Source organism: Ursus americanus, chromosome 11 (assembly GCF_024610735.1).
Source record: "Ursus americanus isolate L20-20 chromosome 11, mUrsAme1.1.p, whole genome shotgun sequence".
NCBI classification, from domain to species: Eukaryota; Metazoa; Chordata; class Mammalia; order Carnivora; family Ursidae; genus Ursus; species Ursus americanus.
Window position 1 is genome coordinate 17,843,962 of NC_142137.1, and position 27,100 is coordinate 17,871,061.

General features: G+C 43.6%; 1 protein-coding gene and 1 non-coding gene across 5 annotated transcripts in view; one reads left to right on the forward strand and one right to left on the reverse strand.

The window, feature by feature from the left end:
• The first annotated feature begins 530 nt into the window (after positions 1-530).
• LOC123798609 (U6 spliceosomal RNA) lies at positions 531-637 on the forward strand. Its single transcript, XR_006781374.2, has one exon. It is a non-coding gene; the product is annotated as a U6 spliceosomal RNA (small nuclear RNA).
• Positions 638-4,321: 3,684 nt separating this feature from the next.
• The window catches only part of FAXC (failed axon connections homolog, metaxin like GST domain containing), an 88,364-nt gene continuing 65,585 nt past the window's right edge, over positions 4,322-27,100 (reverse strand). For all 4 annotated transcript variants that reach the window (XM_087865334.1, XM_087865335.1, XM_045807016.2 and 1 more), the window contains 2 exons: positions 21,261-21,377; positions 4,322-12,846 (listed from right to left, as the gene is read on the reverse strand). In XM_087865334.1, the coding sequence (XP_087721460.1) occupies positions 12,557-12,846; positions 21,261-21,377 (407 nt within the window). In that variant the 3' untranslated portion in view covers positions 4,322-12,556. The remainder of the gene's footprint in view (positions 12,847-21,260; positions 21,378-27,100) is intronic.

Below are 27,100 nucleotides of genomic sequence, written 5' to 3' on the forward strand. Positions count from 1 at the left end.
GACTCTCCCCACCACAGGGTCTAAGCCACCTTATTTGTCCCTTTCTTGTTGTATCAGCACCTATCTTTTACCAGAGTTTTATGTCTTACCTGCCATTGAGAGTAGTCAGTGTCTGATTTATCTTTCTATCCCCCACCATGTCAAAGAAATGAAAGAGAACACCTTTCTCTTTGGCTGTCTCTCCTTGGGGGATGTCTGGCGAAAAGAAGGCATTCAGCAGAGAGAACAGAAAAAATCAACTCTAGTCAACCATTGGTTATCTATATGAATAGAAGAGGGAAGAAAATGTCAATAAAAATTTTTTTTTACAACAGCCTCATCCCTTCAGTGTGGAATGACAGGAAAAACAAAGAGGCAAATTCATAGTTTGGTAGCTCTGGAGTTTGGTGTGTGAAGACGGGAAGGGCGGCGGTGGGAAATACGGCACGTGAGGAGGCAGGTTCCAGGTCACGGAAAGCCTTTCCTGCCTGTCCTCTATGCTGAATGCTACAGAAGCCACGTGGACACTTTCCCTTTTCGAGTAGCTTGGCAGGCTCGCCTCGGCAGCACAGATACTAAAACCGGAACGATACGGAGAAGATTAGCATGGCCCCTGCACAAGGATGACATGCAAATTCGGGAATAGCTTGGCAGCAAGGCGGAGAATGGGTTTGAGGGAGGCGGACCAGACAGAAGGAACCTGGGTAGAAGGCGGCAGCCCGGAAGCTAGGCGGAGCTGAGGAGGAGATGAATTCAAACTGGCTGCAGGAGGCAGAATCCGCAGGACTGGGTGACTCCAGGGGTCTTGCTTAGGCACTGAGAGGCTCAGAAACACAGGGGGAAAGAGGCTTGTCAGCTCACATCTGGACAGATGGAGAACGCACGGGCGGCATCCCGTGGGCATGTGTACAGGAGGGTCTGGGGGTAGGGGCGGGCAAGTGTGCAGCATCTGCTTCTAGATGGGGGCCAGCAGTGTGCACGGGGAGCTCCTCTGGGCAGCAGGCAGGAGCAACCCTAAGAGCCCTGCCCCTTAGGGTGTTTTCTCCTTCTTTTTCAGGCCTTCCCCCAGGAATTCCCTCTCTAAGGAGTCAAGGTGAATGAAGTGTGTGGCGCCAATGGCCATGACCACCAGAAGTGAAGTGAGTGAACCAGGGATGACCCACAACTCAGCCCCCACCAGAGAGCCAGGCTCTGCCTGAACACGGATCGAGGACCGGTGACAGGTCTGCGTGTGTTCTATAGGAAGCAAGGCCGCACGGCTGGCTGAGAATGATTCGGCAGAAGTTAACTAAGTCAAGGCATTTCGGCCTCAACACAAGCACCCTCCAGCCTCACAGCCTTCCCCTCAAGAGCTCGAGCCGTCTAGCAACGCGCCCACTAGACTGACGCAGAGCCGGCGGCGCACAGCAGGCTCAACGCTAGGCTCTTAAACCCCAGCTCTGCTGTTCCCTCGACGGAGACCCGGGACAAGTCAGTTCACCTCTCTTCGCCTCAGTTTCCTCATCTATACACTAGACATGGTGCTGACGGTGATGATGCTGAGGAAGGCGGTGGTGATGACGGTGGCAGCCGCGGTGACAGTGACAGTACCTGTCCCGCTGGGTCGTTGTGAAGATTAAACAAGTTAAGGGACGTGGGTTGCCAAGAACACCATGTGCAGCACAGAGTAAGTGATATGTAAATGTCAGCTGTCAGTAGCTGAGCGGGGCACGGAATTCCTCCTTCCGACACGATGCCAGTCCACAGAGCAGGAGGCGGACTCAGTGTTGATGGAGAAGTGGTGTCCAACCGTCGGGAATGAGGAAAGGAGGTTTGACCTGGAAGGTACCGAGAAGATCAATCCGCAAGACCCCTCGTTTTGTATATGAGGACACCAGGTGAACGGGCCAGGGAGTGACTGCGCCAGTGTCCTAAAGCGGTGAAACATCATACAAAGGCAGGTACTAAAGATGTATCATCTCTCTCCAGTCCATTTGCTTCCACGATTCTTTGGGGGCTGCAGCGTCCCTTTTCCCCCCTTCACAAGTTCCAGTCCGGCATCTCCTACCACTTCCTCATGTGTAGGGTGGCTAACCCCAAACACCACTTTTCCCCCACACCGGTCCCCTTCTCCACATTTCCTACACCTGGCAGCGGGAGTCCCCGGTCTCCCAGCATTACCTCCTCACCTTGGTCCTCTCCTTCCCCACATCCAGGAGTCAGCATTTCCTTGCGCTCTGTGGCTGGCGGCTCCCCCTCCCGGTTCCCCCTGCACCCCTGCCCCACTTCTCGCCTCTAACTTCACTGGGAGCCACTGAGACCCGGCCCAGCTGCTCTGCTGCCGCCTGTCTGACTCGCCCTGCAGCCAGGCTGTCATCAGACACATCTTATTTAAATACTCTCCTTGTGTTTGTCCCCTGCTCAGAAGCCCTCCTTACCTTCAGAGGGATGACTTCCAAACCCTGCCGCCCAGTCTTCCTCCCCACCTCCCCCCTTCTTATGCTTGGGCCACCAATGAATCTGGACTCTTTGACACCCCCGAGCAGCCCTAAAATGTCCATTCTTGGCCCTGGAATGCGCCGGCTAGCTGGAGGGAGGTCTGTGAGGGTGGAGAAGGAAGCAGCAGGGCTTCCATGCACTAAACACGGGACACAGGAGGGCTGGGGGAGGGGCCCGGGCTGCTCCCTGACACCTACAGCCTTTCCCTTCACTCTCCTCCTCCCTTTCAAGGCTGCCCGTGGCATTGTTTTAATCAGGGTTCACCTGGATGTCCACAAGTTGAGCATGCGTTACCTGGTGTGCTTGCCCAGGCCAAACACCCCCAGGTAGGTGAACCCTTCATCTAACAGGCCCGCAGCTGGAGATGACCCCCTAAGGCTTCACGAGGAGCGCACCACCACAAAAACAGACCAGGTACCTCATGGGCACACAGGACAGCAACACAGTCATTACTGTGAGGGAGGAAGCTGGTCCTCTTTCCTTTGTTTTCCAGAATTTTCTTTCATCCACCAGATCAGCTACTTTAACCTTGGTGGGTTTTAAAAGGAAAGCCTGTGGCTTATGGGAACCAACCCAACTGGCAAGTGTTTCATGGGTGCTGACAGTGGCATCGTGTACAAACAAAATAGACAGCCCCTGGGAGAGCAAGGACACCAACTGCTCTGCCTCTTCTCTAAGAGGAAAGAAGGACAAAATGATGAAAAATCAAGTCATGGGTTATTCAGTACAACCAACAGTAAGACACTTCTCTTAACACTTCTGAGAGCACAGTGCGTTGGAAAGGCAAACAAACCTCTTCCTTCTGATGCCTCTGAAAGCAAGGAGAGCAAGCTTCCCTAAGGGGACAGACACCAGGCTTGAGTCCAGGACTGCCACACAAGTTCTAGAAGGGTCTGGAGCTAACTTAAGTTGAAATAAATATAGATTTGTCCCAAGGCATTTTCAATTATGGGCCTATGTTAATAAGGGTCTACGTCAGTAAGCAGGGTTAACTAGTTGGGATTTATCAAGTCAAGAGAAAAAGGGGGTCTAAAAACCAAACTATTATCTCTAGAATGTGGGATTAGGGTATTCTCTCAATTTCTACTTAATAGGTATTCCCATGGTTTGGGAAGTTTTGGATTTTGGATGTTACCTTATTGCAATTTGCTCTAAATGCTGAGATGCTAATATGAGAATAACAGTTGGTCAAATTTCTAGATAGGATTTCAAATATCCTAAATGGCTCTCTCAATCCTGACATGCCCTGAGGCCCAGCTCTCTTTCATGGTCCCAGATGGAACACTTAGTAACACTTGTATTTCTAAAAACCTCACTGCGAATCTATGACTTAAGCACATCTTAGCCACTTTACCCTAATTTACCTCCCCAAATCTCCTTCCTCATCTACAAACTGGGAATCACAATTACTTTATTGAAGAGGTACAAAAACTAATTTAGACACTGTTAATAGAAGGGGAAATTGCTCTCTCATCAGGCCTAGTGCCCAGGGTGAAGGTCTTAACATGTGTCCCACTTTCACCCTCTCCTCTTCTTCTCTCTACTAGAGGACATCACTTCCCAAAAGCTCTGGGCAAGAACAGAAGGCAGGAGAGGGTAGGACTGCATATTCAGAGAACTGTTTTTCTACTTTAAAAATATTCATTTGAAATTCTGATCCAAAAGTTATATGCCTAAAAAATTCATTACCTCTGTTTTAATTATACAAGAGCCTTACAAGAAAGGAGCTTCCCAAGCATCTAAGAGACCACCACTTAACAGTAGGTTAGCTGCAAAAATTTCAGATTTTCCTCTTGAGTGTAAAATTTAAACGTTCAGATTTGCCAAGGAGAAGCCAATGGGAATAAAGACATTCACAGCAAGCTATTTCATAACCACTAGTTATCATTTACACATCAAATACATACAGCATTGAGACCGAATGTACAGAATTTCCACATTTCTATACAGTAATCAACATAGTGCACAATTCAAATCTATCTTACAATCAAGTGTACAAGTTTAAATATGGCTTTATAAACTACTAACAATAACTGTGCTAAAGTAACTCATAGGTCCAGAAATAAACCCTGGAATGCCACCTCCACATTGAGGCCCTTGTTCGGCAAGATGCTAGTCATTGTGTTTGCAGAACAGATGGTGCAGGTAAATGCTTCCAGGCCGTGTCCACCCATCAGCCCCCAAGCAGCTGAAATGTGGGTTCGAAGGATACCAACATCAGTCCTTCCTACCTCAGATAGCTGAAAATGAATCTGTGCATCTTCCACACATTTGGAGACGTGGGGTTATAAACAAATAGAAGAGACATATATAATCAGTGAGATGCTGGTTACCAGGAATAATCAGAACATGCTTTTCAGATGGGTACAGAAATTCTCAAGCAATACATCCTGTATTTGCGCTATTTGGTTTTTTCCCCCATCCTTTCTTTTCTTATTTTGCTTAAATCCGTGGACTGTGAAATCTTTCAGAAATTTTCAAAACATTCTAGATCAGGTGGTCCCAAAAACAGAATTCAAAATAGCTCTTGTAAAGGCGACATCTCTTTCTTTACTATTCTCTTCCCCAACCAAAAATGCCCATTTTAAGTAAAAATAAATGCACACATACATACATTCCTTGACCTATGATCATGCGCCCATGCCTATTTTACATCCACGTTGCCACAAATGTTACATACACATTCTTGAATCAATTGCAGCCTTCTAGGCGCTACCCCTACTTGCCCTGTTGCCTAAACACTATTGTGTACAGGAGAATAGTCTTTGAAAAGTTCTATGTTTGCCATGGTTTTTAATGTACATATCAGTACAGCAGTGTGAGCAGTGTGTGTGTGTGTTTACAAATAAATATACTGAAGGGCAAGCTCAGAAAGTTTTACTGTGGGGTGAATGAACACAAAGGTTTGGAGACCACTACCTAAATATGGATGATTTTGGGTGTCTCCCTTTAAAGGACATCTATAAAACAAATATACATTACTTTGTACATTTTATATTTATAAAATGGAAACCATATGCCACAAACCCTTTTGAGAAACTAGGAGGAAGTTCCAGAGTCAAAGGAACTGGGTGGGGGCCAGCGCTCTGCTCTCAGCTGCCCCCCCCCCCCACTTCCCGAGCTTGGCTTCGGTTGCGACAGCCCCAGAGCTTGAGCCTGTAAATGAAGGCAATGTGACTTCAGTGACTCCTGCACCCGTGTTTCCTATCAACAACCCTTCCCTACAAATTGCATGTGTTTTGGATTTATGAGCCTGGATTTTGTACGGTGGTACTAACGCCACCACTGAGACAACTTCTGATGTGCCTGACACGTTATAACACAGCCACACCACACGGCTGCCTGAAGCTGTCGCATCTGTCACCCCTTCCTCCTCTCCTCCCACTCTGTGAAATCCTACCGCCACCAAATGAGGGATCCAGACCCTCATCTTCCCAACCATCAGCACCGTGTGAGTTGTCAGACAGTCTGCACGATGCACATCCCTGGGGAAAACACATGTTTACAATAAGCATGATCCCGTGCAACTGATTACTGGAGGTAATCACTTTGACAGGAGGAACACAAACATATCGCCCCTCCTGAACCAGAGAGACCTCAAAAATTTGAGCACTGTTTTTAATCTTATTGCTGCGAGAAAATTCAGATACAATTTGTTTAAAGTAAAAATACGATCTTTTGGACATGGTTTGTGTTTGAATAAGCCAAATGGGATCTCTTATCGAGCAAGAGAGAAGCAAATAGGACACAACACTTCCAATTCTGAACAACTGTTAAAGGGAAAAGTCCACAGACTGCTGTTCTGTTTTATTTTTTAAGAGGAGGGAGATGGTAAATACCCAAAGCATTTCTCTTTCCTAGCCCTCCACTCAACAACTGTATTCTCTCTGCTATCTGTTTAGCCATGGCTAATTAACAGGGCAATTCAGGAGCTGAAACCTATTGTTTTTAAAGTTATAGGTAATTTTTAAAAATACTAAAGGAAGGAAAAGGTTTAACTATCATTGATAAATGAGTTACTCTATTCCAACCACAAAGTAAAAAAAAAAAAAAAAAAAGATGCTTGCCACACGTTAAGGTGAATTAGTTATATTTAGTAATATTACTTTTTATAAAATTAGCCATTATCAGAAATATATATCGCTCTACAATTGGGGGATTGTTTCAAAATATTTAAAGCTGCAATTAGGGACAACAACAATTTTTTTTAAATCCAAGAAGGCCATCAAGTTCATTGCTGACATAATTTAATTGTGTAAGACCACTAAAGTCTCTACCAATCTTTCATTCTAGGTAACTTGTTTCTCGCACTAAAATGATCACGAGTGTTGGTGCTGGCTAGACCACATTCATAAGTTAATTTATTATTGCAATGGGCCCCTCTATTTATCTATAAGTTTTACAGTTTAGGGCAATAATCTTCTTGAAATTTGCGCATCCCACTTTGTCATAATCTAGCCCACAACAGAAGTTTCAGAGAACCTTGTTCTGGGGACAAGTCCTGCCTTAGCAAGAGCCAGAAGGCTTGAGCAGGGTCACACTGTCAGCCCCAAAAGAGCTGAGTCACTTTCCTCTAAGCTATTTTTCAGTTTCCTTTGTAACCATCTCCAAAGACCAAGGCCAATATGTGACTCATTCTAGTTATCTTATCCTAAAGGTTAAGGAACCTTAAGTATCTTTCAGATATTCTTTAAAGTCAGGGGCTAAAAACCCAAGTTTCTGGTAAGGAATTCAAACGAAGAAAACATTCACGATGTGTTTGCATTTACTCCTGGCATTAGCAAGAGCGCTCCAGGCAAGAGGATCCTTTCAAACTTAGCCAAGTTTCATCTGGAAGCAACTGAAAAAAGGTCAAGCACTCCACAATCATACATAATTGATGGCTGGACCTATTAAAGATGGGTTGCCAGAGTTCAGCATTCAGACTTGGAAGTATTTGTCATCAAATGTACTTTCATCGGTTCTTGTTCAACTTAAACAGCACTGCACATAAAGGAGAGCAAAGGATCTTGGATCATAGTCAGGAGCAATAAAAATAACTTCACCCTGCAAGAAAAAAAAAAAAAAAAGACCACAACAACGACAAAGAAGAACCTGAGAAGTTACCTATCGACAAAGGCACCGTCCTTTTATTGAAAATACACTCAACAATTATCCTATGAATGAATAAATGAATAGATGAATACAGGAAAATGTGATCGTGCCGACATTTTTCCTATAAGGAAAAATCCGGCCTCTTCTCTCCTACCTGAAGCCCCCAGCCAGTCAGCCTACCCATGCAGAAGTGGTGGGTTCGAGAGCTAAAATGAAGCTCACCTGGCCCTGAATTGATTTTGATAAACCAACTTTTTGGATGGTTTAAAGATAACCAACGAAAACAATAACAATAAAACCTTGTCAGTTTCCAAAATGCCCAATCTGTTAAAACAAAGCTATTTTCTCAATTAATGTAAGACAGCTCTTCTTCCTTCCTTCTCTGTCACTCAACACACATTCGACATAGAAAATAAGACGCTGCTTTTGCAAGCAAGTCCCATACCAATTTTTCTCCTCTCTGAATAGGTCAAAGGCAAGAAAGAATGAACACTAACAATAGTAACTTTTAAAGACTCTTTATACAGAAGGCTTCTTCAACTGGGGTCCGTGAGCCCCCAAGGAATCCACGGATGATTTCAGGTCTCTAAATCTGAACTTATATGTGAAATTTTGTATATTTGCATACATATATTTTTCTGGTAATAAGGTAGAGGACTTTCATAGGATTATCAGTAGCGGCTCTGACACCAGTTTAAAACAACTACTTTTTAGTGCGTGGCCTGCTTTTGGGCATACCTTTCCTGTGCAGCCATCAGGGAAGGAAATGATGAATACTGTTTCTAGAGGAAAGGGAGATTATAATGAACAGGAACATCTTGCAGAACTGATAAAGCTGAGCCTTGAGAGGTGGGTATGAGTTGGGCCACTGGACAGGATGGGCAGCCATTTTGGGAGAGAGGCTAGCATAAGCAGAGGCAGAGTGGGGACATGAGGCTTGTTTAGGCAATAGTAAGCAGACCAATCTGGATGCACTGGATGGCTCACATGGAGGAGCCCTGGGAGACACCCCAGGAAACACGATGAAGGAAGAAGTGAGAATACCAGGCCCCAGGGAGTGGCCCTCACCCTGAGGCAATATGGCACCCCCTTAGGGCCAGAGCTTTTTAAAAAAAATTAATGGTTATGGGTAGAACAGATCAGGGACCTGAGCAAGCATTTACAACAGGCTATCACAGAGGTCTAGGCAAAAGAGGGTGCTCTAAAATCAGGGCGCCATGTCTGTTCTGTTCACCACTCTATATCCAGTGTGGATCCCGGGGCCAGGCACAGGGTAGGTGCTCAGTAAACATGCAATGAGTGAGCATATGGGCATGGATTCGTAAAAGATACATAACAAAGAATAAGGAGTCTTGGTGACTTGGTATCATTCACAGAGCCTACCAGTACCTTGTAGAGAGTAAATTCTAACGAAAGATCTCTTGAATTGGTCTGGGCCGGGCTGAATAGACATGGAGGACAAGAGTGGAAGACTCCAAGCACTCTTTAAGAGAGGCTGGGAACGTGCTGTTTCCACGAGCATGGAGTGATTTCTCAGGGGACGTGGAAAAGGAAACCAAGTCAAAGTGGTGTAATGGCAAGAACTATCTAAGGCAAGGTGAAAAGACTTCAGTTTGGGTCCTGCCCTGCCAATGAATGCGCGTGTGACACAGAGCCAATAACAACCTCTGAGGCTCTCTTGTAAGGAGCTTTCTACAACTAATTCATGGCCCAGCTACACATTGCTATGATTCTACACTTTCTCTCAAATAATCTAGGCAAGACCCATGAAGCTAAAATCCCTAGCTCTTCCTTTCCTTGAACTCTATTTCGGGAAAACATATCCTAATACCTAATATGACAGTATCCACAGGCAGGGCTCACTGGAGAGCCAGACTGTAGTTGAGGTTCAAGTCCAAGTTGTTCTAAGTCTATGATCAGTCACCTGGGTAGCCCATGGCCTCAGCAGCATCACCTGGGTAGTAGCCCATGGCCTCGGCAACAATTCATTATGTCACAACAACAAAATGGTAAACTCTGACAATATAGTTTACCTCTGCATAAATTTATATTGCCCTTATATCTACTCTGACATATGCAGATTAAATCATACTGCTGCTGTGCCTCAATCCTGATGAGTGGGGATGAGGCGCAAAGGGAGAGGGATAGAGGGGCACAATTTATTTTTACAATGACAGATAAAAAAGAACAGGTGGCTAGCAGGTCTTCTGCCCAACTGAGAACATCTGTTAACATTAAAGATCACACTTTCCCTAAGTTACTTTCCCTAGTAAAAAAGAACTACAACTTGAACAAGTAAGCCAGATAACCAAAATGTCCCCCAATTTCTTGTTATTTTTCTTACAAGTAGCACCTGTTCACCATATTGGAGAACACTTCAAATCTGGGGAGCTTAAGAATGAAAGATAAAATTAAAATTTAAAAAATAAAATCAAAGCCCTCCCAATAAAGACTACCCAGGACATCCACACATCGATTCTGTCTTGGCCATTTTGTTTCCATAACCCACGCTGGAAAGGTAAAACCTGGGGATATTATTCCAGGATTCCAAATCAAGTTACACCTACAAAATGTTGACTACCCAGTCATGAGCTGTCAGCCTAGTACCCAAGACTCCAAGTGGTAATGTCCATTCAAGCCCCTGTGAGAGGTACCTGGATAGAATGACTTACTTTACAATTTCACAATGAACACTGGCTCTCCATGTACTTGCCCTCCAGGCAATGCACAATAAAAAAACATGTGACTTTACACAGTCAAAACTTAATCATTCTTGAAGTAAAGATACAACCTGGTGCTATATAGGAAGAATAAATTGTAGACAAAATTTCAAACACAATTCTTTCCAGGTAAGCGTAGGGACAGGGCAACTCAGTCTTCATGTGGATAGGTCTACAGTCCATCCGTTTATTGCATTCACATTTTCAAGCCTGAAGTTTCCCTAGTCACACAGAACTACCACCAGCTGACCTTGGAACACGCTTATTTGTTAGAGTCAAAAGAGATGAACAGTCCTCCCAAGTGACACTGCAGATAAAACATGCTCATCCATTCATATGTTCTCCACCACATTTTCATTAGGCGCCAAACAGTCCTCTCAAAGATTAATGACAAGTGGGTTTCCTGTGCAGTAAGCATTCCTAACTCAGGGCATCTCCGCATTTCCTCCCAGTTACATATGTCCTACATGGTTGCTTCAATGGTAAACAGCCTCAGCAACTCTCCCCCTTTACCTCTCTGTTGAGTCCACAGCATTGTAGGATTGTTTTTGCAAAAGCCATATTCAAAGAGAGTCTTTTTCAAGCCAGGTGCGTGAACTTCTCAGCACACGTTGCCATCTTTGAAGCAGTGCCTCTTTAGCCCCGCAATGCATGACCATTACCCAGCGAGTCCGTTGTGATCAGAAGCCAGGCAGTTCTGGTCGCAGCTGTAAATCTTATCACTGACCCTCCTAACCCAAATCCACGGCCATCACCCCAGCATCTTCACCCCGTATTTCACTGGAAAATGTTCTAAGACAAGAAAAATGATGTCTTCAGAGACAGAGTGCCTTAGTAAATACAGAAACCCCAAGGGTCCATGTGCTCTACGGGGAAGGAGAGGGAGCACAGGGAGGCTACGGGAGATCCTTAAGGAACATTAAGATTCGTCCTCAGCATTGCCTTCCTCTCACGGGGCAATGGCTGAGAACACCGGAAAAGTTGCATTAGTAAAACTGCATAGAGTCTACACTGCACAAAGTGCTTTGATACCAGAAACGTGATCCTCTTCATACTTCATCTTTTCAATACATCTTGCAAGGTTTGTTTTCAAAAAGACATTACAAGCTGGCAAGCGTCTGCTTAGAAAAATCAGTCAGATCCTTTCCCCTTCACCGCTATGAAACCCATCATGTTCCTGAGCTTTATTCCCTTCAAATAAACCAAACACAGGCAACGTAACCCTCAGGAGTCAACAAAGGACACATTCCAGTGTGCGTTCAGGCAACGAAAGAAAGACTTCTGCAGATACACAGAATTGAAGACTGTTTGTAGCTGTTGATGATCTGTAAAAATATGTTCAAGGTTCTTTCAACAAAAGATTTCGATTCAAGTGAGATCACAGGGAAGAACGAGGACAGAGTCCTAGCTGTGCCTTTGCATGTGTTTCGTCTGCTCGGCTTTCGCGAGTGACCGTGGCTGCTGTTGGCTGGATATGGAATTCCTTTGCCTTCGGATCTTCATACGTAGGAAGCACAATCAAGAATAAAATGTTGTGTTCATGTCACAGCTCTTCCAAGAGGTTTAAAGCGCCGAATGTTACCACATGAATCCTCACAACACCCCTGTGAGGTAGGTAGGTGGAGAGTATTGTTATCCCCACCTGACAGGTGGGGGAAATGAGGCACACAAGAATTAAGGGACTTGCCCGAAATCACACAGCTAGTCACTGGCAGGACCGAGAAGAAAACTTATACTGATTAGCACCTAGCACAGTGCTTTGCACATAGTAGGTGTTCACTGAATATCTATGGATTTTATTTGAATTATCTCAACATATAATATACACACATAAAATACAAGCAGCCACCATAGAACATTTGTCTCCTACATTTCTCCTGATGACTTCTCTCACGACTTCGAACCCACGTGGATGAAGGATGCTCGAGAATCCGTCTCACAACTGAGCTCTCGGGCTGAAGAGGCTCTACGTAAACACGATCCACAGACAACCTATTCTTGCACCTGCTCTACCACACAATGTTAGTTTTCTAATGAAAACAAAAATGCATTTCAGGAACCATGCTGACATTTCTTCTCTTTTTTGCCTGTTTTAAATGGAGCCATCTGAATGGTTCTGTGTCCTGTTTGTACAAAAAGAAATAAGGCTGCTATAGTCCAGTTAGCTTGTGAGAAGTGTGCCAAGCACGAAGATCTCCTCCAGCCGAGATGGATTTCTCCCTGGGAAAGTGGACCAAGCCCAGGGAGTGGCAGCTCCGGCAGAAGAGGGTCAGCGAGGCTGAACATCACTTGCACTGTTCGTGGTCTGTGTAGTCATCCATGTCCACGTCAGAATCGAAGAGCGAGTGTCCAGTGAAATCTGTATCTGGGGTTCTGGAAAAACTGTTCTCTGCTCCCTCATCTTCAAAGGTCTCTGTCCTTGAGTAAAAGCTGAAATCCAGCAGAGGCGTGTGGGTTTTGCTGCCTTCGCTGCTCTCCTCAGACTCGTAGATGGTGTTGTCATCATCATGGTGCCACTCAGGCCAGAATTTCCTCCTTATCCTCTCACAGTACATGGCAAGGTTGATCAGCTCACCTGCGGGGTGGGGAGGGGGTAAGGAAAGCCAGGGTTACTTCTCAAAGGCAGCAGTCTACCAGCTAGCCACTTGGCTTTTTGGAGAATTGGAAAGAATGTGGTGGGGGACACGTTTACAATGTTTTTCCACAGAGGGACCATCAAATGTTTAGGTTTTCATGCACATAAGAAAGGTGAGTGGTTAAAGTTAAATTCGTGAGTGGGCTGAGTGAGATTTAGGAGAGAGTCTTATGGTGACAAGGGGGGTGGGTAGCTTATCGAAAATGGCAACTAAACTGCCATCACTTGGCTGTGTAAAGCATTTTATAATTTTATGTTTGCTTATCAAGAGAACTGGTGCTTCGACTGGTTCACATTTAAATTAATTTATAGCCCATGAAAATACACCAACTGTTAGTTGGGTTAAGTCAGCCAGAAGTAATTATTCGTTCCACAAATATTTGTAGTGTTATTAAGGACTGGGTACTATGCCAAGTAGTTGGAAAAAGTTATGTTAAGATGTAAATTTTGCCCTAAATAATCCTAAATAAAATGGATAACTCAGTATTGTCTATGGATGAGTGTGCCCACAGGCGCATTTAGAACAGGCATTTTTTTTTAATTTTTTTAAATAAAATTGAACAGCTACACCCATAATTACATTCCCACTCAGTCACTGGGTTATTTCTTTTTCATGTGAATCAAAGGAACACTTTTGTTAAGTTGCTAAAATTGTCCAGGCATTCGTCTGAAACATGACACAGAATTTGACATTTATTTCCTAATTCCCAGTGAAAAATGAAGAGCTTGAGTTTTTGCTTTTGATCCACCAGATGGCAACATTGCTTACAAATACATAATTTGTCACTATCCCTTACAGGATTTCATTGCCCTAAGAATATTCTTTGGATGTTTGTTTTTTAAAAGTTATATAAACATCTACTTATTACAGAGGTAATCCATGTCTTATGGCAGAAAATTAGAAAATAATACATATGCAAAAAATAAAAGAATTACCAATAATCACATCCACTGTAATAACATTTTTATGTTGTCCAGAAATGTATATACTCGTATGTACATTTCCATATATTTACACTTGCTATTTAGCATTTACTATATATTCTGTTTCTTATGCTACTTTTTCCCACTTAACAACCTATAATAAATGTCCAGTTTCACACCAGCACCTTGATAACTGCACAATAGTTCATTATTCAGATGTACCATAGTTTCATCTTGTTTTTACCACACCCCCTTTTATGGCCATATAGGTTGTTTCTATATTAATGGGTCTATTGATCATAGTCTTTAACTACTCTTGTTTTATTTTCTATCAAAGGAGATAATACATTCTCATTTTGGAAAATTAGAAGTCTGTATATAAAAATGGCATAAATAGATAAGGAAGAAAACAAAAGGCACCTATAAATCTCATCAACCCAAGGTCATCACAATTAACATTTTGGTGCAATTTATTTCAGCATATTTTCTATTTATTTATGGTCATTATTGCTACTTCCTGTTACTTTGCATAACATTATTATATACATTTTGCCATGAAAATTTTTCAAAACTTGACTGCTGCTCTGCTTCAATAAGCACATTCCCTATAAAACATAAAGAAGCAAATCCCCTACTCCATGGATCCCACAAACCGGTGGCCTAATATTGGTTCCAGGTGACCATTTTCGGTTGCCTCAGATCACAACAGTTCCACTCATACTAAGAGTCCATCCTGATGGCCCCCCACTCAAGGATTTTACATGCATGCCTGAGAGCCAGAAGCCAAGGCGCCAACATCAGTGCTCCTTGAAAAGATGCAGACTAAACCTTCACTTAGATTCTCCCTCAAGGAAGCAGTCAGCAAACACCTCACCAGGTATTGCTGCTGGTCCCAGGAAACCAAGACTTGGACAAAGCTGTGAGGCAGCCCCAAGGTGTGTGGGGAGAGGGAATATGGAAGGGGGTGATCGAAGATGGATTATGGTCACTTCACAGCAGGGTCTGAGGCAGCTGTGTTTGCCTCAATCAAGACCATTCACTGTGAGCTGGTTAGCGAGCAGCTAGATAAAGTCAGAATCTATTCACAGTATTCACAGGATCTACACCATATATGGTTCTAACTGCTTCTGTGGCTGTTTTTTCTACTGCCTGTTTCTTTGCTTTTCTTGCAGAAGAGCTGCCCTGCCTTCATCCTGTGTGACATGAATACCCCTTCAGTGTGCAATAGAAATTGATAATAATAATAATAATAATAATAATAATAGCAAACATGCATATAATCCTTACTGTGTACCAGGCACTGTTTGAAGTGCTTTATTCATCTGTTGAATTAGTCCTTGCAACAATCCTATGAGACAGGAACTATTATTATCCCCATCTGTCACGGGAACACTGAAGCAACAGAGAGGTTAATTAACTTGCCTAAGGTCACATAGCTAGAAAGTGGCAGAGCCAGGATTCAAACACCCACAGTCTCCAGACTCCATGCCCTCCACCACGAATCCATTCTCTCTCTCTCTCTCTCTCTACTGATGAGCTGACAGCCTGGCTTGGTAATTAATAGCTGCATACTCCCTGTCACAGAAGATTTTCTTTCTGGGGTCTCAAGAATTGTGAGGGGACAGGTGCTGCCCTTCAAAGATAATGAGCTGTCAGGAAGAAGTGATCATTCTATCATGTAGTCCAGAAAGGGACTGCTTTTGATAAGCAAAATCTGGGAGCCCACATACCCATCCTCATATCCTGCCACTGATAAAAATGGTGGAATGAAGAATGAAATTTTATGGTTGAGTTCTACCCCTGTCTGGCTTTGCCAATCCCTTCTGTGCCCAGATTCTCCATCAGCTGACCCACTCGGCACACTACCTGCCAAAAGAATAGAAATAAGTTGACAGTAGAAACAGGCTCTGTGTGTGTGTGCATGTGTGTGTGTGTGTGTGTGTGTGTGTGTGTGTGTGTGTGTGATATGCCTGTGTTAACATAAATGCCTATGTTGAATGTGTGAACTTTGTGAAATAATAGAAAAACAGCATTTTTTTTCAAAGTATACACAATAATCAGATAACAATTTCATATATCAAACTGGTAAAAATTAAAATCTGATAACATCCAATGTGGAGGGTCAGGCATTATAACTACATGTCTGGTGGAATTATAAATTGCTATAACATTTTTGGAAAGCAATCCAATATCATCTGTTGAAATTTTAAATGTACATATCTGTGGCCTAGAACTCCACTTTTATTTCTCTATTCTACTAAAATAAAAGCACCAGTATGTAAAGATATATGTATATGGATGTCAATAGCATTGTGTCAGTAAAAAATAAAAGAAAGATGAAAATGGCCTGAATGTCCATCAATAGGGATTATTGAATAAATTATGGTATATCAATTCTATATATTTTGCAGCTGTTACAAAGGCATGATATTCTATTAAGTGAAAAAAGCAAGTTATAAAGTAATGTGTATAATGCAATTCTATTGTTTAGTTTAAAAATAGTAAAAACAAACCAAAACTACTATATACACGTATGTAAATTTGCACAAGAAAGAAAGGCATAGAAAGAGTCATTCCAAATTCTTAATATTGGTTATTCCATGGGGGCAATATCAGACATGGATGAGGGGGAAGTCATAAGTCTTTTAAAATATTCCTATATAATTCAACTTATTATGATAATCATGTATTTTTAAATTTAAAGTTCCAATAAAGTACATTAGTGAAATACTAATGAGTGATTAGTGATATGCTCAGACAGCTTGAGAGGCTGTTTATCAGAAAGCCAAATGGTCCTCGACCCAGAGGTCACCCCCAAAAAGAATAAAGAGCTTTTCTCTTAGAGTTTCTCCAAATGGAAATATCCTCCACTGCTCTTTGAAAGAAAAAGTGACTCACTTCATTTTCCTGTATCACTGCAATTTCTCTAATATTCAAAAACATCTTGTACAATGTGACACTGAAAACGTTGTCAACCAGCCCCAGAACCCAGGAGTCTGTTTCTCCCAGCTGCCAATCGTGCAGAAGGAATGAGAGTGAGGGAGAAGCAAGGAGGGAGCTCGCCAGCATGGCCCAGACCACCTGCCCAGCCCTCGGTCATGAACCAGCCAGGTTTTGGAAAACGTGGGGTCGGCACCCACACACCCTCATCATCTACAGGCAGTTCTTCGGCACCTCCCTGCTGCAGGCCTGTGTGAGGTGCTAACCCCACAGAGAGCCCATGCTTGCTCTCTTCAGCATTCTGCCACACGGCAGGGAGGGCATGGAGCATGTCCTCTTCAGAGAAGGTAGAAACAAACTTGAATGGTGTGATGAGGACACCACCTTCCCTTCATCTCCTTGAAGCTATAGGGTACTCACTCACAGATCCCAAAATACAAATACCCACCAGAGTCACCTGAGCCAGCCCCTCCCCGAGCCCCGAATGACCCACAGCCACCTCTTCCCAAACATTCCAGATGGAGAACAGTAAGTGTGGGGGCGGGGATAGACTCAACGGTTTCTCAAAGATATCCAGCATTTTTTACACTTCTCAAACAATCAGATAATAAGCAAAAAAGACATCCAAGAGAAATAAATAACTGTTGGAATAAAGTTTTTCAGAAGCACACAGAAGGTGTGGTTCTCACAGCTTCCGAAAAAGAGCATCAGGTTGTGTGGCTCTGCCGTGGCACTACCAGGAGGGGGGACCCGCTGCACAACGCCTGCCCTCCTAGCACTTCTGTTCCACTTTTCTGGCCTCTGCCGTTCCCTGCGCCTGTTTCAAAGAGTGCCCGGATCCACACGCAATTCTCCAAGAAGGACACTCTCAACAAAATGTCAAATGAGACTCTACATGACGAACTTGCTGATAGTAACACTGAGATTTTTTTTTAACTGTAAAAATGGCAAAAATTTCAAAATAAATATTCAATCCTAATTGAGGAATAAAATTTGAGGGGCTTTCAGACACTGCTCATAAGCATACGCACTGCTACAAGTCTTTCTAGAAAGCAACTTAGCCATACAGACCAAGAGCTTAGACCTTTTGAGATAGAAATTCCCCAACTAGAAATTTGGCTTAAGGAAATAACCAGAGATAAGCAAGAATATATATTTATACAATATTCACTACAGAACAGTAGTTTAAAAAATTATGTGAAACAAGCCACAAGTCCAGAAAAAGAAGATTAATCATATCAATTACAATGTAGCCATAGGATAGGATATGACCCAACTGCTAAATATGTTGTTTTAAGGCATATTTAATGACAAGGGAAACGGCCATGACACATAGTTAATGAAAACTATACGTTTATAACTGTATCAACATCTTGATCCCAATTTTTGAAAATACACACATACATGTACTTGATGAAAGATGAGAACACAAACCACAATATTAACAGTAGTTCTCTGTGGGTGACAGGGGGCACAAGTATATTTTTTAATTTTTCTATCTTTTCTAAATTCTCTCCAGCAAGGAATAATATTTCATATATCTACATCTATAATACACAAACACCTAAGTATATTTTAAGAATTGCTGAATATTCGAAGTCTGTCATCTTACCTAAATTAAGGAAAATTTCTCACTAGCTCAGATGGCTCCAGTATACTATGTAGCTAGATATCGTACCTACTATCTAGGACCAAAAGCTAATATTATATACATATACACTCACACACTCACACGTGTGGCAAGGCCGACAGTGCTCTGGCTGTTCCAAAGCTAAGGCAGAAAACTGCCTGATCCAAGCATTCCCGCTCCTGGATTTGAGCCAGTTCTAAAGCATACAGGTGCTTTGTTTTTCTGCGTCTCCTTCCTCTTGTTACTTCTTGGGAAAGACTCTACCACAGAAAGAGCAAAGGCAGAGAAAGAAGTAGAGACCAAAGGAGTAGTCTGCCTGTCTATTAGCAGCTACAACCAGAAGGTTTGGAAGGGCATGGAACCAATGACCAAGATGAGATTAGAGACCCTCTGTGGACTCTAATGAATCATGCTACACCAGTCCCCAGGGAGAGCTGGAAGCTGCTAACTTGTTTAAGAACCAAAGTACATGCAACTGTGTGCCAAAGTCCCTCGCAGACGATGGTGTCAGATTCCCCCAAATGTGTGGGACTCAAAATCAATCCTCCAAAAAGGCTGACCCATTTCTTTAAAAAGAACACTAAATGTCTTGAGTCCTTCCAGGAAGTAAAAGTGAAAAGGGCCAAGTCATAAATAATTTAACAAAAGATGCCTCATTCCTGCAAGAAGGGATTCTATAGAACTTGATAGTTCTACTCATAATGGACACCTAAATGCTTCTGACGAATAACAGATGACATCAGCTGTGTGTGTGTGCGTGTGTGTGTTTGTGTGCACGCACACACACATGCTTGGGTACAAATATAAGTGTGTACAAATGAGTGTGTATGGGGTTTGTGTGTATAGAAGTAAGTGAGAAGATGTGGCAGTGTGTGTGCTCATAGGTGTGTAAGAGTGGTGTGCTAGGGAAAGGGAGGGAGGGAGTAGGAAGTAACAGGAATAGAGTGTAGATATAAAACACACTTCAAAATGAACTAAAGGGAACCAATACATTTTAGATGATTAAAATGAAGGGAAACTATTAATTTTAAATGCTACAAACATCACCAATAAGAACAATTTAGGTAATTTCCAACACATTGCAAGACAAGGAACATCTCTATGCTGATCATATAGGAAATTAAATATCAGTCCATACTGTCCCTAGCCTCACTCAGCTGAAGTTCTGGAAGACCTTCAGACAATGCCTGATCCATTCCAATGAAGTTTGGTAACGTGTCTGAAGCCCCATCCCCACCAACAGGAGATCCAGAGAATGATTCCTCCTGTCCTTAGCATGGTCTGAGCCTCTGGGCATGCACATGAATACACATACATACACACACAGTAATACAGCCTTCACCAACCTTCCTATCCACCCACCTGTGACCACCACACATCAGTGTTCACCTGCCTCAGTTTCCTGTATGATTCTGCCTTACTTGGTTCCAACCATCCATCCATCAACATTAAAAACATTCTATATGCTGTTCACTGGTGATCTCATCTACACCCCCAGCCTTCTCAGTTGGGGCTTAAATACCTTGGTCAACTCTGTCACTCCCCTTCCCAAACCCAAATCTTAGACTTTGATCCCAATATCCCCAGGCCCCGGGCACTTGCTTAGGTACTTCCTCAAATTGGAGATGACTCGGGGCACCTTGGTTAAATGTCTGCCTTCAGCTCAGGTCGTGATCCCAGGGTCCTGGGATCAAGCTTTGCATCAGGTTCCCTGCTTAGTGGGGAGTCTACTTCTCCCTCTCCCTCTGCCCCCATGCCCTCACTTCTGCACTCTCTCTGCTCTCTTTCTCTCAAATAAATAAAATCTTTAAAAAAAAAATTGGCGATGACTCTAAACAGTTCCCATTCACCAACACAGGGGAAGCCTCTCCCAGAGGCCAGCTTCCCTGTACATCCCACCCCTTCAGTCTGCCCCCCAACACATGCATACACCAAGATCTGGTCTCTTGACATCAACTCACGTTGAGCTTACCTTCCCCGCCCCCTTGCCAACATGACTTTTACTCTTGGCTTACCACCCCTACCTCCACCCCACACATATAGTCATTCATCCCCTAGGTCTGGTCCCATTCATCCCCACTTCAACCCCTCCAGTCCATAATGTAATTCTGACAGGCCTTACAGCCAAGACCGTACTACAAAGACACAAGATTGTGTTTCTTTGGCCAAAATATACAACAATTACTACTACTAATAGTAACAATACTAACATTGTACATAGTATCAGACTTATAAAACATTTGTTGACACTTCCCCCACTTTTCACAATCTTGAACTTACTAGCTCTACTACTCTCAGTGTATGATCTACAGATACCCACTGGAAAGGAGAAAAGAATGTTTTGAACTCAAATGATGTAGAAACATAGGTACTTATACCCACATGTGAAATATGTGAGACCAGTTCAGACTCAAAAACAGCATCAAGATGGGCAGTGAGGCCATCAGCCCCAGCCCACCCTGTTTGCTGCCGCACTAGATCAGAAAGTGGTGAGGTGTGGCACCAACATCCCAAGGAAATTAAGGAAGACCAGCAAAACAAGGGCATTAGGGGGAATTCAAGCCTTGTATCAACAAGTATTAGTCCACTATGTAAGGAGCTGGTGTAGTACACAGTACAATTTGTGTCAACTTTGTTGAGAACATAGTCTAGGCAAGAGCGCATGTGAGAAGCCTGGTCTCTCCTCAACCCCCACACATCCAGAGCATAATAAACTGACCCCAGCCCTGGCCACCACAGCCTGGTGTCTCCATAAAGCACACTCAAGTTCACAGGCATTGGCCTAGAATTCTCCATTGTGTTATCCCTACCCTTCACCCCACAGTAACTCCTAAGGCTTAAAGAGGTTTGTAGGGCTTGCCTTTGATCAGCCGCTCTGGTCTTGTCCCAGGTAAGGTCCACATTGCCTGTGCCAAGTGTCCAAAGACAGTGGCGTCGAGAGTAGAAAGCTTGGGCCCCATGATGTACTTCTTATCACCTGCAGCAGACAGAGCAGAGAGGTCATTGGGCTGGCCTGCACTGCCCCATGTGGTCACCATGGCATTCAGCACACTCAAATTATAGGTTCATTTAATTGTGTGTCAAAAGCTTTGCAAATTTAAAATGCATGCACCCCCTTTTTCTTAAAAAAAAAAAAAAGAAAAACAAAAGTAAAACAAATTAATTTGTGATGGATCAACCCATACAATAGCAAAACAGGGGAGAAACTGGGAACATATCAAGAAAAGCAGGTAAGGGAGGGTTCACGGGGCAAAAGGAGATCTGATCACCCACAGACTTCTGGGGGCACCTCCTTGTCTCGAATTAAAGTAATTAAAACTTGAGATGCTGAGAACACCTGGAAATTTGCTTAACCCGTCTCAAAAATAACCCACACCAAGCACACTAACCTCAGCACTTATTTTATTAAATTAATACACCACCTCAGGAAAAACTCAAGAAGCCTAAGCTACGTGGCAAGGTTTTCCATGCTGCACCATGGTCTTGGCGATATTCTCACCACTGAGCACCAGCTTCCACAGGAAGCACTATAGCAAGAGAAACTACGAAATTACAGGCCCAGCCCTGCGATCGGGCTCTCGCGCAACGACGTGTCACACTGCTGCTCCCATCTCTCCTTTCCCATCACTACTGAACTACTTCAGTCCTCATCACCTGGACCGTCCTATCTGACCTATTAAAATTGTCCCAAGTCATCTCCCGAGCCACTGTCAGGCGCTGCAGCAAACAGAGGCAACACAGGTGAACTGGATCCACCTCGTTCACGTCCTGGCGACAGCATTATTCACTGTGGGAGCCTGGTCAGTACTTAACCTCTCAGAGCCTCAGTTTGCCCATCTGAAAAATGGGGATGATAGTAACAGTGCTCATTTCTCAGGGCTATCGCGAGGATGAATGGCATCATGCACATGAAGCACTTGGCACCATGTGTCGGTACCTCAAGCATTGGCTTCCATAATAGCAGCCCCTCCGTTTCTCCAGCCCGTTCCATAGCCCACCCGACTTAAATCACTACAGTACTCCTCTCACCATGTCACTCCCCTTCACCAATACCGTCAATGGGCTATGAAATGGGTTATGAAAAAAAGTCCAAACTCGGAATTCAAGGCTCATTATGCTCTACCTCCGACCCATGTTCTGGCTTTCTCTGCCGCTCCTCCCTTACTCTAGCAAACTTGGGGAACACTTCCCATTCCCCTGCATACTTCATGCTTCCCAAGGTCACATCTTTGCCCAGGCTGTGCCCATCCCTTTCCCTGCCCCCCACAACCTGTATGTGCTCCCCACTACTCTCCACCTGGTAAATTCTATCCATCCTTCGAGGTCCAGCACGAGCCTCCTTCTAAAGCTTTCTCTGTCTATCTGGTGGTAATGGGACTCTTCAGTTCAAAGGCCTTGTGCTCAAATGTTGCCGTTACACATAGGACCTTGTAGGACTGTAAGGCCTTTTATGCCTACTAACCGCGATTTCTTGAACCATAAAATGAGAAGAACTGCTGGTTGTTTAGGAATTGCTGGTTGCTGGTTATTGCTGGTGAATAAGTGAGGTGACTCGAGGAGAGTACACGGCAGAGAGGTCTTGCCTCTTCTCGCCCAGTCTCGAGTGCATTTCTTCCATACTGTGCTATGTGCTGGTTGGTTTCTGTTTGTTTGTGCATTTTATCTTTCAATGAAATGGTAAGTTCTTCGAAAGTAAGAATAATTTCTTATTTTTATTAAACAAATTCTAATGCAATGTTTACTACATACATACCAGGCATGGTTCTAAATGCTGTATTCCACAAATATCTACCCATTTCACTGTTTTCAAATGGCAAGCTGACAAAATTAACTATCTGATGACTGCATATAAACAAGCTAAAGGAGAAATGGCTGGAGTTGGGAATGCCAGTTAACAGACCAACAGAGCACAATATGAGCCTATGGATATGTATCAAATCAACATTTTGTAGACCTTACACTTACATAATATTTTATGTCAATTATATTTCAATTTTAAAAATAAGTTGAAAACAACAACAACAACAAAAATGGAGCTGGAGATTATCTTTTAAAAAATCATTTCTACTCTATATTCCACAGGGACCAAGGAATACCCTACAATATGCTGAACCTAACCAAACTGTCTACTCTGGTGAGGACAAGCAAGTTGGCCATACCTGGACAAAAATAACAAAGCAAACCTGGGTAAATCATTTCTTCTCAAGAGGGTCAGTTATTTTCTTAGGGTGCCTATGTGGCTCAGTCGGTTAAGCATACGACTCCTGGTTTCAGCTCAGATCATGGTCTCAAGGTCGTGAGATCGAGCCCCATCTCCAGCGCTGTGCTGAGTGCAGAGTCTGCTCAAGATTCTCTCTTTCTGAGGTGCCTGGGTGGCTCAGTCCATTAAGCATCTGCCTTTGGCTCAGGTCATGATCCCAGGGTCCTGGGATGGACCCCTGCATTGGGCTCCTTGCTCAAAGGGGAGCCTGCTTCTCCCTCTGCCCCTCCCCCTGCTTGTGCTCTCTCTCTGACAAATAAATGTATAAAATCTTTAAAAAGTACATATATAATTATTTGAATCCATACATCAACTAGTGCATAGACTATTCAGCCTGAATTTCTTATTTGGTATCAGAACATTAACACTGAAAGCTCCTGGATTTAGTTAGTAATAGAACCCGACTAAGAAGGCTGGCTCCCAGGTCTTCAGCACTCTGGCCTCGGGCTCCTTACTCTGTAATAGAGCAGTTCATCATCTCAGAGATAAACACCCCCTGGAGGGTTGAGCTGTGATCATTTACCAAAAACAATGCTTTAGAGAGGAAGAAATATGGAATTTAGAAAAAAAGAAAAAAAAGAAGTCTAGGGCTTCTTAAAGGTGCTTCCAAAAAAAAAAAACTGATGGAACTTAGTATTTGTGGAAAATGTTGAATGGTAGATACAAAATCACAAGCGTATACACACACACACACACCAGTTATAAATTTAAAGAATATCAAAATATACTCTTATCAAAAAGTCCTCAAGTACCAAATGGCAGGAAGATTTTTAAAAACTTTTTATTTGAAATGATTTTAGACTTACAGAAAAGTTGCAAAAATAGCAGAGCTCCTGTATACCCCTCAACCGGCTTCTCCCAATATCAACATTTTATACAACCACAGTCCATGTAGCAAACTAAGAAATTAGCATGAATACAATACTATTAACTGCACTATAGACTCCATTCACATTTTATTCATTTTTCAACTAATGCCCTTTTGTGTTGCAGGATCCAATGTAGGATCCCACATTGCTTGTAGGTGTCACGTATCCTTATTCTCTCCTCCAATCTGTAAATTCCTCTGTCTTCCCTTGGCTTGCATAACCCTGACACTTTTAAATACTGGTCAGTTATTTTCTAGGGCGTTCATTAATTTGAGTTTGCCTAAGGTTTTTTATGCGTCCATGTGACTGGGCCCCGGAGTGCTAAGTTATTTGGCCAAACATAACTCCAGGTGTTTTTGTGAGGGTGTTTTGGATGAGGTTACATTTCAGTGGCAGACTGTGCATCACAGATTACCCTCTCTAATGTGGGTGGGCCTCATCCAATTTGTTGAAGGCCTTAATTTAAAAAAAAGTGGGGGGGCTGACTCTCCCCAGAGTAAGGGAGAATTCCTTCTGCCTTCAAAGGGGAATGTGGGCTTTTTCTGGTCTTTGGACTCTCAACGTGAAACATCAGCTCTTTCTGGGTATTGAGCCTGCTGACCATTGGACTGAACCACACCGTCAGCTCTCCCGGGTCTCCAGCCTGCGCACTCACCCTGCAGATCTTGGGACATGCCAGCCTCTATAACTGCAGGAGCCAATTCCTTATATTACATTTTCATACTAAATATATACATCCCGAATATATATGTATGTATTTACATAGATCTTATTGGTCTGTTTCTCTAAGGAAACCTGACTAATACACCTTCTCGGGGCATCCTATCAGAGGGTCCCTAATGTCCATGTGTCTTATCGCTGGGGATGTTAACCTTGAATATGTGGTAAAGGTGGTGCCCGTGAGGTTTCTTCACCGTAATGGCACTACTTTTCCTTTGCAACTAACAGATCTTTTGAAACTGTATGCATATCGTGTTTCTCTGCAAACTCTGGCCCACTGATTTCAGCACCCACTGGTGGATGTTTTCTGAGACAATTATTACTAAGATGTTTGCCTCATCAGGATTTTCTATTTTCCTTCTACATGTATTGATTAGAATTCTACTATTCCCTACATCCCCCATTTACTCATGTATTCAATTATTTATTTATGCAAGTATGTATTCATCAATACTGATTTTACTCTATGGCTTATAATCCAATACTTTCATTATATATTTTATCGCTCAAATTGTTCTAGCTTTGGCCTTTTGGGCATTGGCAGGAAGTAATTTTAAGAGGGAAATTGAATTAAGATTTGACTCTGCTTAGAGACAAAGAGGCCAGGCTAAGGTCTCAAGACTGCAGCACTCCCAGCTTTCACCAAGTAGTTCCAGATCTTGCAGCCAGACGTTGCAAAAGCAAAACACTAAGGGCACTTTTGAAGGGCACTGAAGGAAAAGGCTTGGGGGACAAGGCAAATCAAGCTTCATTTTCAGTAGGTAAACTATCCCCTCTGGCTTCTATAGGGAGGGACAGAAGCAGCTACAAGATACCTGAGCACCCATGACTCCCTGCCAGCCTCCAGGTTGGGAGTGGGGACCAGAACCACTGGTGAGGGCAAATGAAGGTTGCAAATACCAGAAACCCCAGGAGGGGAGGGAGAGCAGACTCCCTGAGGGATGCTCCACCAGAGACCAGTGTCCAAGTAGCCACAACAGCTCCGTGAGGGTGCGGAGCCCTCCTGACCATGAGGGCAAGCCCACAGCACAGGAGAGTGTGAAGTACATCCAGCCAATGAAGGCAGGCGGGCTTCAGGGGCCCAGGCTGATTTCACAGAACTCCATGTCTGAATCTTCAAGTGGCCATTAGGGAGCAGAGACCAGTGAGGAAATGCAAGGACAGTGACCAAACAGCCAGGGGAGAAGAAGAGCCCACGGCAGGGGCAGTAAGAGTTGGCTTCACGGAAAGCTAGGGAATACTAGCTGGTCCTGGGTGTTTCTAGAATCTGATCCTACCTCTCTTGGGTGGTTTGGGCAGCTCTTGTCCATGGCAAAAGTCATGATACAGATGCAGTAACCACTGGGACACCCAAGGAGGACCACAAATTGAGTGGGGAGTGCTAAGTCAAGAATAACAAAAACATTCCAGAGCCCTCAGACTTGAACTGTGATTGGATTTTACAAGATCACTGATCAAAATCTTAACTGACCACATTAATCCAAGGCTGCTTATCCTGATCTCCAAGCCTGATCCGGCTCTTGCCACGCTATCTGCTTCTCCTATCATGGACAGCAACACAGGGCTGACCAGGAGACACCAGGGCACAACACAGAGGAGAGTACATGGAAGAAGATGGAGCATGTCGGCCAGCTTCTTCACCCCCATTAAGGACTGACTGAGGTGATGGGTGGGAGAGGATGGCAAAGGGTGAATATGGAGAGCAAAGCCACATAGCAGTCCAGGGAGAACTAAATCAACATGGAGTCTTAGAAGAATGGTCAGAATCCAAGCCTGATGATTGAGGACAAACTGAGAGAACAAACTGTAAAGTTAGTTGAAGCAAGCCAGGTTTTGGTGAGCAGGGGAACC